General features: G+C 44.0%; 5 protein-coding genes and 2 non-coding genes across 8 annotated transcripts in view; 2 read left to right on the forward strand and 5 right to left on the reverse strand.

Moving 5' to 3' along the window:
- LOC126557215 (DNA replication licensing factor Mcm5) overlaps positions 1-16,868 on the forward strand; it is a 296,187-nt gene that overhangs the window by 255,994 nt on the left and 23,325 nt on the right. The window lies entirely within an intron of this gene.
- Positions 1,014-10,485, reverse strand: LOC126558561 (N-acylneuraminate-9-phosphatase). Its single transcript, XM_050214594.1, has 3 exons — positions 10,228-10,485; positions 3,551-4,033; positions 1,014-1,382 (listed from the first exon to the last, which is right to left on the reverse strand). The coding sequence occupies exons 1-3, from the start codon at positions 10,348-10,350 to the stop codon at positions 1,017-1,019; spliced, it is 972 nt and encodes a 323-aa protein (XP_050070551.1). The 5' UTR covers positions 10,351-10,485; the 3' UTR covers positions 1,014-1,016.
- Positions 6,651-8,888, reverse strand: LOC126557216 (neurochondrin homolog). Its single transcript, XM_050212918.1, has one exon. It carries the CDS (start codon positions 8,850-8,852, stop codon positions 6,651-6,653), a length of 2,202 nt encoding a protein of 733 aa, XP_050068875.1. The 5' UTR covers positions 8,853-8,888.
- On the reverse strand, positions 10,958-12,058 carry LOC126558727 (hydroxysteroid dehydrogenase-like protein 2). The gene is made up of 4 exons (XM_050214785.1): positions 12,035-12,058; positions 11,807-11,970; positions 11,525-11,738; positions 10,958-11,453 (listed from the first exon to the last, which is right to left on the reverse strand). Exons 1-4 carry the CDS (start codon positions 12,046-12,048, stop codon positions 10,991-10,993), a joined length of 855 nt encoding a protein of 284 aa, XP_050070742.1. The 5' UTR covers positions 12,049-12,058; the 3' UTR covers positions 10,958-10,990.
- On the reverse strand, positions 12,531-14,309 carry LOC126567278 (hydroxysteroid dehydrogenase-like protein 2). Its single transcript, XM_050223510.1, has 4 exons — positions 14,301-14,309; positions 13,780-13,978; positions 13,482-13,695; positions 12,531-13,400 (listed from the first exon to the last, which is right to left on the reverse strand). Exons 1-4 carry the CDS (start codon positions 14,307-14,309, stop codon positions 12,542-12,544), a joined length of 1,281 nt encoding a protein of 426 aa, XP_050079467.1. The 3' UTR covers positions 12,531-12,541.
- Trnaw-cca (transfer RNA tryptophan (anticodon CCA)) lies at positions 15,172-15,243 on the forward strand. The gene has a single exon. It is a non-coding gene; the product is annotated as a tRNA-Trp (tRNA).
- Positions 15,807-15,879, reverse strand: Trnam-cau (transfer RNA methionine (anticodon CAU)). The gene has a single exon. It is a non-coding gene; the product is annotated as a tRNA-Met (tRNA).

The following is a 16,868-nucleotide window of genomic DNA, read 5'->3' on the forward strand; positions in this document are numbered from 1 at the left end:
TTCATTATTACTCTGTGACTGCGTAGAAATCAACGTTCTAAAGGTTCAACTGCTCTTTCGTAGCGTAGGCTGTCGGTTAGCATCTTTGTTGTTTTTGGCAATAGAAAAAAAAAGGAGCGGAGGTGTTATCGTGTTTGTTCGATTTTGTTCTTTATTTTATCTCTGCCCAGCAGATTACATGGCGAAAAAGAAAATGTTTTGAAAAAATATTTGTTTGCTCTTTTGCATGTTGATTCTCTTACTATTCTACTTCCTCGACTCCATCCGTCCGTGTGTAGTGTGCTCGGTTTTAGCACATCCAGCAGGAAGGAGAGATTTTAATTTGTTCTGCGTGAGTCTCTTTATGTAAACTGTTGGGGGTTTTAAATACAAAAAGATAGGTGCATTTGATTTCTACTCTTCACAAAATCAGATCAGGTACACTTCCCCCGCTATGTGTATGTAATCTACAACAAAAAAATCTATATTCTCTAGCGAGAGAGGGAAATGAAAATATATTCGAAATACTAGATGGTGTAGAGCGATGCAGAGGAAGAAGTATGGAAGCAACTTATGGGCTGGCTAGCAGTAGCGGCCATTGGTGTCAGGGACAAAAACAAAGGGAGAGGATCGTTAGGCCATCTGACACCCGTTTGAAATTTAAATTAACGGTTATAACACACACGCTCTACTCTAATCGTTCTACAAAAGTGTTGAGATGCACTAGTAGTAGTAGTAAAAAGAGTGATACTGTTCCACCTCACGTTTGAAGGTCGGCTAGAGTGGTCGAAACGAAGGAACTAAGCACTCTAGAGATATAAGAAATATTCGATAGTGAATAAGAAAGCGATAAGAAGTATTTCCGGTGGAGAATGGGAATAGGGTTTAAAGGTGTGTCACAGGACTTTCTTCCAATATTGGGAGTTTCTTCCAATAGCACCCTTTCCATCCTAGTTTGGACAGCTCGCACAACAGCAGCAGTCATCCTCCGGCTTGTTCCAATCATCTGCCGTTGTATTGTCGGTGAATTGCCAAATTCAGCTGCTACCATTGCTGCTGTTGCTGCCATTACTGTGCTGACTGCAGTCATTGCTGGAACTGCTGTACGTACTATAAAGGTCGGGTATCTCCGGCAGGATGCGATTGTACTGGGCAGCCCGGTTACGAGTTGTCTTCTGCTCCCAATCGTCGCCATCAACAGACGACTGCGCAGCGGCGGCAGGTGTCCGTACGCGGAACGACGTGGAAGGTGGTAGCAGAGCCGGCAGTTTCAGCACACTGTCCACGATCGCATCAGGGCGCACGTGATCCGGCACATCCTTTATCGTCCTATCGCCGACGATATACTGTTCCGTGGGCAGCGGAAGCCACACTGTTGCCCCCAGATTTGCCTCAATGCCACCCTGGAGAGAGTGTGAGTTTGTTTTTCGTCCCACGCGATAGTACGCACAGATACACGCACATACACAAACATCCCCATACACATACACACGTATATTTTCAGCACCACACACACACACGTCCCCGTGCCACGCGGTTTCCGTTTAAGAGCCAAGGGATGATGTAGTTTACAATATCCCAATCGGGGTGTGGTACCCGAGTTTTATCATAATGTGTTTATCGAAACAAAATAGATATTTACCAATCACGGGCCGTGATCCAATCCAATCCAGCAATCATTCCAACCGATGTGGGTCAATTTTATCGAAGAAGAGCAGCAACATCATCATCAAGCCGAGCGCGTGTGGGCAATGGCAAGTTGCAGTGTGTCGATCATTCCGAGTCCGAGCATCATCATCATCAGCAATTCAGGCATTTCAAAGTTTTGTTTTGAAGTAATGGTTTCATGTTTTTTTTCAGTAGTGTGTGCAGAAAAATCGGAATTCATACATATGTGTTGGTCGTTCGTGCGCGCACCAGTGGAGGTAGTAGTAGTAGTTCAGTTCAGTTCGGGAAACGGGAATGGGAAGGAAAGTAATGCTTCAATCAAATGAAATTAAACGGTAAGTGTGTGTAGTAGTTTGGTGTAATATCGTTGGCATATTAAAATGCATTACATTATAATAGACAAAAAAGGGTAGACAGTTATGTAAATATGTATATATTATGCGGTGAATGATTTTCTGAAAAGAAATTCTGTTTTTTTTTTGTTGCATGTATTCTCTTGATCATGATCGCGAATTTCCGTATGCATAGTTAAAGTTTGTTTTTTTTTTTGGGATACCTAACGAGCAACTACACTAATCCACTACCTTGCTTAGTAGTAATCGGCCACGATCTTGTTGCACTGGTTTTTTTTTTGGGAAACAACAAGTGAATATGATGAGTACAAAGTGAAGTAAATTAGAGATCTCTCTCGTGCTTCAAGCTAAACTTATTTTCATTTTAGTTAATGGCTTTAGGATAATTTTTAAAAATTTTCGATTGGTTTTAGGTGAACTAGGTGAAATCGAATGGAATGATTATTAAAATCGGAAATTCTCTCTCTATTTCTATTTCGTTTTACGACTTACTGGGGTAAAAAAAACAGAATGGGAGACTCCAGTTTCCTGATAGAAGTTAAAGTTCCAAAGTTATAACACAGTATGAGAAGGAATTATGTTGTTGATGGTTGGGAACAAGGGGACAACTTACCGTTAGCGCTTTTGTTAAGGCGGATGGCGCAATAGAGGGGGGCAACCCATTAGTTTTACCATACATATATCTGTGTAAGAATGTGTTTCTTAAAACTACAAAAAAGATTGTTTCGATTTTGGGTGTTTGTTCAAGATTTGCTCCTCTTTCTTCTCTCTCTCTCTCTCTCTGGCGTGAAATCAGAAGTGAAATAATAGAACGCGAACTACGATACGAAATGATCTCCTTTCCTGCCACACTCCCACTAGATGGCACTTACACGCAAGCCCAGCTCGGTTACCTATAGCAGATATTGCATGCTGTCGCTTGTACAACGGAATGTTCAATTACGACGTTTGGTTATTGATTTTAATTTAACATTGTTTCTTCGCTTTCTTCGTAACAGTTGTACCCCAAGTGAACGCGGACGATGATCATGTGTGGATGATTTTCTTCCCGGTCCATGTGGCGAATGGCGCTTCGGCGAAGCAGAGGTTGAAGTAAGTAGTATGGAGGGAATACGGACAACTGGACAGAGAGAGCTCTTCGCCGCAATTTCCTGGGCAATGCCCAATGAATGTTCTTTCTTATCGATACGAATACGTTAAGGATGAATGATAAATGAATGGATAGAGAGTTTCGTGCATAAATGAAGATCAAGAGGAAAATACACTAATGTTGTTGTTTTTTCGGGTTTGTGCTGTGTGCTGGATGATTGGTAGCGGTGGTACCTTTTCGCAGTGTGTCTCTCGTATTGGGTTCGCGCGATCTTCTCCAGAAGGACATAATTTTCAAGAGGAGAGAACACACGCGCAAGACACATCCTGGAAATTGTAGATACGAAAACAGCCGCAGAAGGCTGGGAGTAAGGGGGGCGGGGATGTAACGCAGGGGACGAGAGTTGGGTAGAAAAATCACAGAGCCGAGTTCCTGTGCCGTGACGATTGCCACCACTCACCTGAATGTCGGTCTCGAGCTTGTCACCGATCATGACGCACTGGCCGGGCGGGACACCTAGATAGTGGCAAGCTGCGTAAAAGATATTGCGATCGGGCTTGGCCCACGGTAAGTCAGAAGATACCAATATGCAATCGAAGTACTTGTTCAGCGCCAACCGGTCGATCTTTTCCCACTGTGCCGCCGTCGGTCCGTTGGTGATGATGCCGAGCAGGTACTGGAGCCGGAGCGTTTGCAGCATCGTCTGCAGCTCGGTGGGGAGGGCCAGATAGCGGTACCGCCATTCCAACCACCGTCCGTACAGTTCCGAGGCCAGGTGTTTGTGTGTGACCGGCAACACGTCCTGCCAGAGCTGCGAACGCCATTGCGCCAGCGCCATGTCCGGATTGTCTGGGCAGCGGCGAAACGCGGTTAGATAGTCGGTGGCGGTTTCGGTTGCTAGCTCCCGACTAAGACCGTGCTCGCAGTGTAACAAATCGGCCACCTGATGAGAGAGGGAGAGAGAGAAAAAAAAAGACAGAGCGTTTATGATCCGGTGATTCATAGCTAGATTAGTTGCGAAGAGGGCATTCTCCGCGTTGAATTCTGCTACATTATTTACGTTTTTAGGGAATATTTTGGTGCAGACGTGTTTACATAATTTTCCGATTTTGATGAGCTTCGAGAAATGTGAATAAAACAAAACTATATATCCTAATGGATAATCATATCTATTTCGGGGATAGTTGAACCAAAATCAATTAGTTTGTTAGTTAAAATTGTTTTGATTTTAATCAACCAAGTTTATTTATTTACATTTGATTACTACGGTCCAGTGCCGTATTGTCAATCAACTAAGTTTAGTTACGTGAAAAATAAGGAAGGCGAATGACGAACTTTGTTCTCCGACATTATTTTATTTGTAATGGATTTACCACAAAACACACAATATGATTCAATTGCAAATCTATATACCTTCAAATCGAACAATCAAACATTCAGATTAGGCAGAAATTGTCTCACCTCAATTTATAGACCCAATTTAAAGGGAGACAAGCCGCTTGGAAAGCTGGGAGTCGTCAAACATTTGAGTTTGTACAGATTCAAGAGACGGTTGTTTAAGATATGGGACGAAATGGCGAATGAAGTTGTGTGTGCGGCCTACAACGATTTCCAAAAGCGTGTACGAGCAGTTATCAAGTGCAAAGGTCGCCAAATACATTAGGTGAAATGCAAGCTTAATGCTAATAGATGTTATTTCAATCGATTCCGGAGAGAAATCAAACCAGGTTTCAATTTTATTACATAAAAAAAGTAATCACGATGCCTGCCACCCTCTAGAATCGGTAATTAAATCATTATTCAATAATTACAATTTCAATTTGAATGTTACATTTAGTTTTGATTGAATTGGCATGAAATGCAACTATCCGGTTTAGCAGCAAACGTTTGTTTTTGAAAGTGTCCCTTAAGGAAAAGAGTGGAAATTGATGTGTGTAAAAAACAAAACAATATTTGTTAGCCCAAAACTAACTTATTGTAAAGTCGCGCACAAAGTTAATTTCGAGGTGTCCTGAAGTGCTTTCGGGGCACCGTATATCTTCCCATATATTATTAACATTGATGGTTGGTGAAGCGGGGTAACAGTATGGGGAGGAGCATTTGCAGGCGATCATTTACGCCCAACTGCGTTGCGTTGAGAGTGTTTTTTTCTCCACAGCGTGTAAAACACAGCAATTGGATGCTATTTTCGGATTTGCTGCACATGGAACAACGACGATTTCTTCGGCATGTTTCCTCTTTTTTTCGTTGTTCATATTTCAGTACAACGAATACGTCTTGTTGCATTCGGCTGGTGCACAGCCAGCAGCAGCATTCACATGTCGATTGATTGAACACGCGCAAACGTACAGCAGCAAGTAGTCGTTCGTTTTGTCTTACAACGTGCAGCAAATATGAGGGCACTTACTTTGTATACCGACCAAGAGAGGGCGCTATTGCGATGTTACTTTTTTTGTTCCCTAAATCTGTTTCGGCCTCAAACCTTTGCCAAAAAAAAAAAAAAAGAAAATGAAAGTGTATATAATGCGACGGGTGGCAGCATGAGGAGGATTTGGTTGTTTTCTTCGTTTGGAGGAATGTATCGAATCTGCTGTGGTGGGCGTTAAATGGGCAACGTGCCAACACGTGGAGACATTTTCTCTTCTCCAAAATAAATATAATTTTTAATTTTGTTCCTCCAAACGAATCGTGTCGTTTCAGATACTAACGTAAGCGTAGGAACAAATCAACAGTGGCTTAGTAATAAGGGACGCAGTCATGCTTCCTCGTCGCGATTAGCGTTAACTGCTGCTGGGGTGTTTAAATCGGAAAATCCTAGGGGAGATTCAAATTTCTTTCATTCATTTTTAAATCTTCTTGTTTTCTAATTCCTTTACAGATTTCCAACACGCGAGACGTGCTGCACACAGGAGCGTGTTGTTTTGCATCGCACCACCTCACGATGCTCGCCCAGTGGGAAGGAAAGAAAGTTCTATTTTTAACAGAAACCTACACTACCGCATAGCCAACCGTCGACATGTACACGCACTTTGAATAGACTGTGAAAACGGGGCAGAAACGGCTGTTCATCTTTCCTGCTTTTTTTTGTTGTCCAAGATGAGCGACAGGAATAAAAGTAGGACAAAGGTAGCATATTTGGCGAGGTACGAGTGAAAACTGGAGTGTTTAAGCTCATCGTTCGAATCAAGATCGTCTGATAAAATACGCTAAAAGATATGTATGATCAGTTAGTATTTGTAGACACGTAAAAAACACGTTTATTTTGCATGTTTACAGCGTACATTCATATTTTACTTTTTTCACACCTTTTCTCCTACTTCTCAGAACCACCATGGCGACAATAAGCGAACGCAAACATTGCGATAAAATAGATGAACGATGAAACAAAAATGCAAATAGAGCAGTATTACTAGTAATGGATGTCGGCCACCATCGCTGCAAAAGCGTTGAGTCTCTGACGTGTGGCAGTCGACAAAACGAAAAAAGATGAATTTAGAATGTAAAACACACTGCGCACTTCTTCGAATCGTCCTGCAGTGGACGATAACTAGATGGTTCTTCTAGTCTCCAAAGAGTTTCTTGCCTAGATCCATCATTCGATGATTGCGACACACTTTGAGCGCGTCCGCTTTTTTCAGCACCGGTGCTACGGCCGGATTAGCGTCGACGAGCTGCGACAAGAAGTCTTCGTACGCCAGCTTCACGTTCGGCGGCAACGTGCCAATCTTCACTTTGCGCAGCGTCTCCACAATGCCCTCGGCCCAACCACTCTCGATCGCAAACTCAGAGATCCAAGGAATCAGCTTGATGATGCCGCTCATTGTCTGCATGCCGAGGAACCACAGCTCCATGATCTCGAACCAGTGCTCCTTGTACTGCAGCGATACGACCAACGCTTGCGGATCGTTCGATTCGTCAATGTTGTACGCATCCCACAGGAACCGGATCGTGGTCTGGATGTACCGGCAGATGGAGAAATCGTTCTTCTTGATCTTGGTTGCTTGCTGCTTCAGCAGCAACAGCCCAAGCACGGCCAAATGACCGTGCATCACCAGATTGTCCGGGATGTCCTTCAGTTCGGGCAAGTTTTCGAAGATGAACCGCAACAGCTGTGCGAACAGTGTGCTCTCCTCAACTAGCTTGGCCTCCAGCACGGTAATGTTCATCAGAATATTGCACAGACTGACGATTGCCGTCCGCGAGTCCTTCATGTCGTCTAGCTGTTGGGGCGTCATTTCGGGATCCGGTTCATTCATGCGCTTAAGACGTTCGGCACGCGGTACGGGCGGTTTTTTGTAGTGTGCAATCGACCAATGGAACAGCAGACAATCGTACAGCACCTGCTCCTCTTTCTCCTTCAGGAAGATCTGGCGTGCTTCCTCCTCCACCACCAGATGGCAGATGGCGGGCAACATGACGCGCAAAATGTCGGCCGGTGGCTGCTGCTCGTGATCATCCACGTTGTCGGCCTTGTGTGCGATACGGTAGTCGCGTGATTCGTAAAATGATTCATTAGCCAACTTAAACAGGAACGGTAGTACCTTCGAGACCTGATTCTTCATGGCCGTGGTTTCCTGCGCCAGCCAGGCAGTAAGAACGCGTACCATCGCGTATGCGAACGCTTTCTCTGCTTTCTGCAGTCGATCCTTCTTGGTGTCATTCGCCAGCTTTACCAGCACGCCCAGCACAGCCGAGAACGCACCCTTGAGCCCGGTATACACCTGCTGCTTATCCTTTTGATCGAGATCGAGCTGATCCGTCGACATGTAATTGATCGACAGCTCGAGGATGATGAAGCAGGCGGTGATCAGATCAGCCTGCTGAACGCATTGGTTAAAGCTTTTATTATCCATCTGCATGCGCACCTCGATCGCGGCCAGTTGCAGTAGGAGAAGGAAGAATTTCTTTGGATTTTCCACATCGTGCAGCGTCCACTCGATACCAAGCACATCAACTGCATTCGCTGCCAGCTTCAGGGCTGGATCGCGCTGTGCTTTGCCGATTTTACTCTTCAAAATATCGCTAATGCCCTTGTACAAGCATTCGGGCCAGATTTCACCCTGCACCGAGCGTGACACTAGATCGCGACGACAGTGGAACAGCAGTGCGCTTATCATTTCCGCCAGCTCGAACTTGCGCTCAGCATGATCCGTCTCGAAGTCCAACGAAACGCGCTGCAACAGCGCATGGAACAGCTTCGGATCGCTGTCCCACGAGTTGGCCCCAAAGCGAGACACCAAGGTTACGATCAGCGTCAGCGCTTCGTCGATCTGAAAACTGCGCTGGGTGTAAATCTGCGCCATCTTCGTAATGACATCATGGCGGCGCAGAGCCATCCGGCCACTTTCGTACAGTGAGATGCTCTGCAGACAGTGGTACGCTTCGTTGATGACGATCAGATTGTCGTCGTACTCGTCGTCATCGCACGTCGACACTATGCCCAGAAACACCGGGATGCTATCGAGCATGTCTTGGTGCGTGGCGAGCTGCTCATCCTCGCAGAAGCAGGTAAGAATCGAAAGGGCGACACTCTGGTAAACCGAGGCGGGACAATCATCCGGCACATCCTTGCTAGTGAGCAGCTTGCGCAGAAAGTCGAAACCGATCGATTCGAACAGCAACCGTTTGCCGGCCTGGTTGCAGTCTTTGCCTTTGATCAGTTTCGTCACCATGAATAGGGCGGCAAACTTTTCCGTGTCACTCTTTGCATTCTTCAGGATCAGCGAACACTTTTTAATGGGTTCACTCACTTCGGCCGACATGGTTACGCCTTCGCCTACTTGGATCGGATTACTTTTCACGTGTAGTGTGAGATTGTTTCTACTGTTTGCAACACGCCGGATCGAAGATCTCTCTCATGCAAATACACACATACACTCACACCAACACTCAGTAACTCTAGCTATAGCAGATAGTTCCTAAATAGAAGCGTACCGTCGTGTAACTGGCCCGGACCGTTCCGTAACAAGGCGTTTTTTCGACTAAACCCAACGTCAACAGAGGTTTGTGGAAAACTGATCTCGGTTTCCCAGCGCACACCCCGTGAAGCGTGTAGAACATTTCCCACTCAGCGTACGATGTCGCGTATTCTCCTCGATGAGAGAGAGAGTTGGAAAATCGTTAAAATAGATTTTCTCACGCTCCCGTAGGAAAATGTTCTCCCTTGCCTGCATCAAATCACATCACCACCGCCCCCGGGTTGATACAGTGACGGTTTTCCACAATGCACCACCGTGTTTATGTGTTCGCTGCAAGAAGGACCTTCGAAAGGTCTCGCGGAAGTAAACAATCCCACGCCGTACAATTAACCACTAGTGTCCATTACGGCCAAGAGGATGAATAATCATTTGTTTTCGGCACATTTTCCACCTGCTGTGAAGGGAATTTTAATAGGATGATGATCCGACGAGAGCGCCAAAGATTTCCGAAAACAGCACACACACGTTTTTCCGCGCAAATAAAAATAAAACTCGTGACAAACCAAAATAGAAGCGTCTGTCAGTGAGACAGCCCGAAATGAACAAAGTGCCGTTCATTTGGCATCGACCTTCCGATGCAAACCCTTGTAGTGGTAGGAACACCAATGTGATTGAAATTAATTAGAAATTCAAATTCATTTATTCTATTGCTTCCATTTCTAAATCGCTTTTCTGCTATGGAAAAAGCTTCTGCGAATGAAGTTTATATCGAAATTATTCGCAATCGTTTCACACGCCACAACAATGCTTGACCACATGTGTGTTTAGTTTTCGTTGGACAGTTAAGGGTTTTTATTTTTCACACACAGACACCGAGTTACGGAAGGTGAATTTTCTGCATGCTTTTCAAGTGCACGTTTTTCACATAAAACAACAACGATTTTAGAACGAACTTTTCGCAATCCATCGATTTGTGCTGTACAGAAAAGCGCAGCACAAATGCCCTTCCCACTAACAAGGATAATTGATATGACCCGCGAGGTCAAACAAATCGTGTGTTCTGCCACCTCATTTTTCATTTTGAGAAGATCAGCGACTGGCTATACAGTAGGCCTCATGCGAGTCATGATGAAAGCGTTATATAAGATAGATTTTTCGCAATATATCTTTGCACGATACTTTTTGCCAAATGACCGGGTTATCACACGAGCGCACTTACCTTGCTGCATGCCTTTGCATCGGCTTTCCTGGTTGCGATCAAAGTGTTATCAAGGTCGAAGAAAATAGCAGAAATCTTCGAATCACAGTTTAGTCTCTTGATGGCACCACGGAATGTACTCATATTGTTGCAGGCAGGTGGTTGTGTTTTGGATGCTAAGCACAAACGTGTGTTTTGTTTGGTGTGTTGTGTTGTAAATGCAAAGTGGTGTGTCCCGTTCGGCTGGTTTGGCCAAGTTGTAGCAGGTAACAAAAAATGTTTATGCCTGCACTGCTCATAGGCTCCAGCACTGACTACACGGTGCACAAGTTCATTCTGATTTAATGTGCATCTGACAGTTAATCGGCCAGGTGGCATGTAAAAATGACATATGCGAAAGGCATTGCGGGAAAACGAAACTCATTTTTTTAACCAGATGATGCTATAAGAGGTAAAAACTATTAACGAAAAAAGTTCTGGGCGTGTCCTTGTTTGAGCAAACGATTATTTTTGCTAACATATAATGCAAGTATGCAAGAATGCAGTACATGGTCGGATCGATTAAGTGTCAAACGTATCGTAACGTGTAGTAGCAGCTTAAGTGCGATCAGTTGAAGTGAAAAACCGAAGAAAGTAATTCAAAAATTTCTTCCTTGAAATTGCTATTATTGTGTTTCCCATTTAGAATATCCAACAAATCTGAGTGAAAACATTGTTTTAATTGATTATCCGTCACCCGTTTTATATTTCCTTCTCCATGGAAGAAAGCAGCATATTCATCAAATTAGAGCTTCGATTTCTTTTCATTCACAAAGATATCCGGGGTAAGTATGAGTGCGTTCCCAGGAACGCAAGCATACTGTGCAAAATCGGTAATTCCTTCCTCGGCCAGCACTTCGTCGTCGATGAAAAAGTTGCCAGTGCTCCTTCCTGGCGATCGGCAAAGAATGGCATACGCCGCATCCGCCATAATTTCTGGTTTGCGCGAGTACGGATGTCCTTCCTGTCCGTGAAGCATCTCCACAGCGGCCGTGTAAACGATTGTACGTGGCCACAAAGCGTTTACGGAAATGTTGGCACTTTCGTACTCCCGTGCCATACCGAGCACACACATAGACATACCATATTTGGCCATCGTATAGGCCACGTGATTGCCAAACCAATGTGGTTCCATGTTGAGCGGTGGCGAAATGTTCAGGATATGAGCGTGTTTGCTTTTGCGAAGATAGGGAAGACATTCCTTTGATCTGTAACAGGAACATACATTTAGGCGTTATTATCCCCGAAGGAAGATTGCAATCTTTGTACGTTTACTTACACTAAGAACGTGCCTCTGGTGTTGATATTGTGCATCAGATCGTATCGCTTCATATCGGTCTGCTCGGTTGGAGTCAGGGAAATGGCGCTTGCATTGTTAACCACAATATCGATACCGCCGAACGTTTGCACCGCTTTTTGTACCGCAGAACGTACGTCTTGCTCACTGCGTACGTCAACAATGCATGGTAAAGCCTTCCCACCGGCCGCTTCAACTGGAAACGAAGACGGAATTGTCAGCAAAACAAAACTTGTCGTCTGTAAAACAACCAAAAAAACTCACTTTCCGCTGCAGCCGTGTAGATAGTTCCGGGTAGCTTGGGATGGGGCTCTGCTGTTTTGGCCGCTAGCACAATGTTGGCACCATCACGAGCTGCTTTCAGTGCTATCGCCTTGCCAATGCCTCTAGACGCACCGGTAATAAATAGTGTGATGCCAGCGAGGTTTCTGAAGGCAAAACATAAAGCCAACCCGTAAAGCACGATCAACTATGACGGAGCACAAAACTTACCCGGTGTTTTGCATCTTTGATTCCTTCTCGAAACGCAGTATTACAGAAATAATCTGAACGTACAACTCTAAGCTTGAACTTTAGCACCGTACGCACCGACAGCAGCAAGCGACTGGTGACCGGTGGGGTAAATAATCTGAAGAATGACTTGGCTCAACGTTATCTACGCGGTGGGGGACTCGCTCATTTACGAAACGGCGAAAGCCATACAAACATAAGATATGCAGTCAAGACTGAAAAGGGCTTCCAAAAAAGCACTTCAAAGACTGCTGAAGAAAGCGAACCCATTTCATGGCTTGAGTCAATAACTTTAAAATTTTATTTAATTTTTTTTTTCAGTATGAACGAACCAAATACCGACGATCGCCTAAAAGATGGTACTGATTAATGCACTTTGTTGAGGTAGAGTGGTGTTATGAAATTTTAATTATTTTGTTTATTAAACGTTTCCCTTACATGCCAATAATGATAATAATAATATGCACCAACTCGATCTTCCTTTCTCGCTTAGAGCTTGGACTTCAAACCTCCCATCAACTTTTCCAACTTCATCGCTTTCTGCAGATCACCCGAGATCTTCAGCTTGCCTGTCATAAATGCATTCGCCGGCTTCAGCTTGCCCGTAAACATGTCGAAGAAATGCTTAGAATCCATCGTCAGCACCGCATCGGCCGTGGCCGGTGGATTACCCTTGCCCACCTTTCCGGTTCCATTCTTCAAATCGGCAAACCACGTACCGGCCTCGTCACCCTTGACCTTGAACTCGTACACAGCTCCCGTCTTGCGCACGATCTCTTCACTGAGCAGACTTTCGATCTTAAGGAACAGCCCTTCAATTTTGCCACCGGCCGCAGCCGCCGGTTTTTTCAACGAAGCCGCATGACTACCTTCGGCTGCAAATTCCACCAGCTTTTCCGGTTCCACGTCGAGGAAAAAGTCCGGCATCAGTTTGTCGGCATTCTCGGGCACACAAGCGTACTGCTTCATGTCGGTGATGCCTTCCGCTTTGAGCACCTCATCATCGATCAGGAATTTGCCCGTGACCGCGCGGGGTTCCTTCGAGAGGATGGCATAAGCAGCGTCGGCCATGATATCCGGTTTACGCGAGAACTGGTCACTTTCCTTGCCCGTCAGCATCTCCATCGCTGCTGTGTGGATAGCCGTCCGGGGCCAGAGAGCATTGACGGCAATGTTGGCGCTCTCGAACTCCTTCGCCATGCCGAGCACACACATTGACATGCCGTACTTGGCCATCGTGTAAGCGACGTGATTGCTGAACCAGTGTGGGGCCATGTTTAGCGGAGGCGAAATGTTCAGAATATGTGCATGGTTGCTCTTGCGCAGGTACGGAATGCATTCTTTAGAACTGAAAGCAAAACATGAACAGGGATTTGTTAGTAATGATTGAACGTCGCAAGGGATGAAGTAGTAGTCATCCTCTACTTACACCAGGAACGTGCCGCGGGTGTTGATCTGATGCATCAGATCGTACCGCTTCATGTCGGTTTGCTCCGTGGGTGTAAGTGAGATTGCACTGGCATTATTGATTACGATATCGATGCCACCGAACTTGGCCACAGCATTCTGGACGGCGGTCCGAACGGCTCCTTCGTCGCGTACATCCACCACGCAAGGAAGTGCCTTACCGCCAACGGCTTCGACTACAAACGAGATAATAAGTAAGACATTTTTCCATGAGCATAACTTCTTTCCCTGCTGTAGATTGTACGATCCATCATACTTACTCTCCTTTGCCGCTGTGTAGATTGTGCCGGGAAGTTTTGGATGCGGATCGGCCGTCTTGGCCGCGATCACAACATTCGCTCCATCTTGGGCGGCTTTCAGTGCGATCGCTTTACCGATGCCTCTCGAAGCTCCCGTTATGAAGAGCGTTCGGCCAGCTAGCTTTCTGTAACAACAACAAAAGGTAAGATATATGTTACACTAATGTTTTTTCAATACTAATTTATTAGTGCGATGACACAACTAGAACCGGTTTTGCTAAGGTGAAAAAGTTGATCCTCACGAAATTTTACAACGTGAGGACATTGTGTGTTATGACGTGTCAGACAGAACAGATTTCTCTTATAAAAACGATGCGAATAAGCAAGCTTAATTATGCAGAATTTCGATCTCGGGCGTTGGCGGTTGAATCCTAACGGTAATGGATGTAATCTCTGTCAGCGCGGCGATGCTGTGTTCCGACCTTCGGACCCGGGTGATATTACGTTATCATCCGTCGCCGGTACATCCGATAACGATTTACCTCACACATGATGGCACACATTGGCTTTTACCGGGAGACTTACTTTTGTTTCACGGAATATCAAATTGCCGTAAGACTTACCCAGTATTGATCATATTTTACTCTTTGAGGGACACTATGTTTAAGCAGCGAGAAAGCGGCAGATAAGCTGGTGCGGATGATCGCGAACTAACAGTAACGACGGTCACGGAGTCAATCCCTATGCGTACGAGAGTAAGGTTCGCCGACGCGACTTGTGTTATGTTGCGTGCGCGGTATACGGAAACGATGAGTTTTCTTTTAAGCGTAGCGTTTGTTACTCGACTCTCGGACTCACATATACACAGGTTAGTTCAATGATTGCAATGCATCGGTCGGGTGGGGAGAAGTTGAGGCCAAAGTCCGTTTTGCAAGCGAAAAGTGTGCGAAAGCAAAGGGAAAAGATGGGACGTTTTGACAGTTTTGATGTTTACGTCAGGGGTACTGAAGCTGAATTTGCCAAGAATCGAAGCGCGTTTAAATTTATGGTTTAATTTTGAGTGGATTTTTTTTCCAAATGATGCTCCGGCGAAGAAGTGAATCTGACAAATACTTTTAGTGACAAAGAAAGAATAGAATAGGCAGAAAAATAGGAATGAATTGTGTTTATCTTTTCATTATACACGGTATTATATGTGGTATATGAAAACCAAAATTGGAGTTTTGTTAGTAAAACTTCACATTCGCTGATATGAACTGCATGCGCCACTTGAACAGCGAGCTAGTTTGTAGAGTACTGTAGATTGTGTAGGCAGTAGACGAAAAAACACCGCCGATGCAGTTAGGAATGTGAGATAGCGTAAAGGGTAATGTAAGTATTGAAAAATAGCGTTAAGAAGTATGGGTAGTATAGGACTCCGTGGCGCAACGGTAGCGCGTCTGACTCCAGATCAGAAGGTTGCGTGTTCAAATCACGTCGGGGTCATCTTTTTTGTCGAAACACTGCTCGTTGTTTAATTGTGTCGTGGATTTATTATTAATTTTGAACTTGGTTTGTTGGATTGGTTTTAAACCGATAATAGCACAATGTTGGTTCCGTTGTGAGTGATTGTAGTAATACCGCAAAGGAATGGGCATAGATCCAATGCCCTTTGGAGGATAATATAGGCGCTCTGCCTAGGCATAAATACTAAAATAAATAGAGCTTGGATTTAACGGAGTAATCCAACCCCTAGTGAAGATGTGTTGTACAACTAAATTGAGAGGAAGGGGGAGAGCTAACGTATGTTCTCCGTGTGAGAGTAGGGGTGGTTGAATATCTCTTATGTCCTGATGTTCTACGGGGCTTTATACAACTAAGGTGCGTGTGTCCTCCGACGTGACAGAGAGGTAGTGGCGTAAAACGAATACATTTATCCACTGTCACCACGGACGTGTTCAACTTAACCATGAGCAGAGATATATGAATCCTGTATGGAAAATTGGAGCTGTCCAAAAAGAATGATTATTGGCGGAAATAAGTAAATGAAAAAAAAAGAAGCTTCGATTTGCCCCGAGTGAGGATCGAACTCACGACCTTAAGATTATGAGACTTACGCGCTACCGACTGCGCTATCGAGGCCGTGTAGAGGTGGGAACTCACACAATAATATAATCATAGTAGGCTCATTTTTGTTAGCGAACCCGGTCAGCTTGGAGCAGTAACCTTTGTGTTTATCTTGAGCTATATAGAAATCGGACTTAGCATGACAAGTCATTTTAAGTTAAATTTACAAGAACACTACAAAAGATACTTATCGTATAGATTTTTCTGTTTTGCTACATCTTGTTTCTTAACTTTCTATATTGCTATTGGTATCAATATGAAGAACAAAAATAACTCGATGTTCGTGAAAATTGTGGGACATAGTTAATGTAGCTAATCGTTTAAAAGTAGAATTTTGGAATGACCTTTGAATATATTATTAATATCTTTTCTTTATCATACATATGCTGTAATCGCTATATTGGTGCATATTGACATTGTAGTGAAAAGAAGCAATACAATTTAGTTTGGATTCATTTCTAGAATTCATCTGCTTAGAGATAAAATTATCTTTTTTGTTTTTGAGAATGTGAAATGTTGTGCTGTCAAAGTTGGTGGGTTCCAGTGTCTTTCTGAATAGTATTTATTTCAAATTTCATTTAATCTTAAAGCATGTTTTACAGCACTCATTCAACTCCATCATTCTTAAAGATTTCCTCTGCATTAGATGTGCGTTTATGTTTTTCATTCAATAAGAGCTGTTTTTTTTTTTTAACTAAATCCGAGAACAGTTTTGTACTTACTATTCTACAGGATACAGGTTCAGTGCGCTCATGAATCGTTCATTTTAATTACAATAGGAAACTAAATTTTTAAGGGCTAACTGTTATTTGATAAACCCCAAATATTTAGTGTTAATTTTATCTAGTAAAAGCAAAGGAATGATTTTGTTTGCTTTTGCTTGACTTTATTTTACTATTTGACTTGGTGGATAGTCAATACTGCGTGCAAGGTGGGGTTTGTTTAAGATTTTTTTAAAATTTCTTTCTGTTTCTTTTGTCTTATTTATGTTGCATCGTTGAATT

The sequence above is a fragment of the Anopheles maculipalpis genome, chromosome 2RL (assembly GCF_943734695.1).
Source record: "Anopheles maculipalpis chromosome 2RL, idAnoMacuDA_375_x, whole genome shotgun sequence".
Lineage (NCBI taxonomy): Eukaryota > Metazoa > Arthropoda > Insecta > Diptera > Culicidae > Anopheles > Anopheles maculipalpis.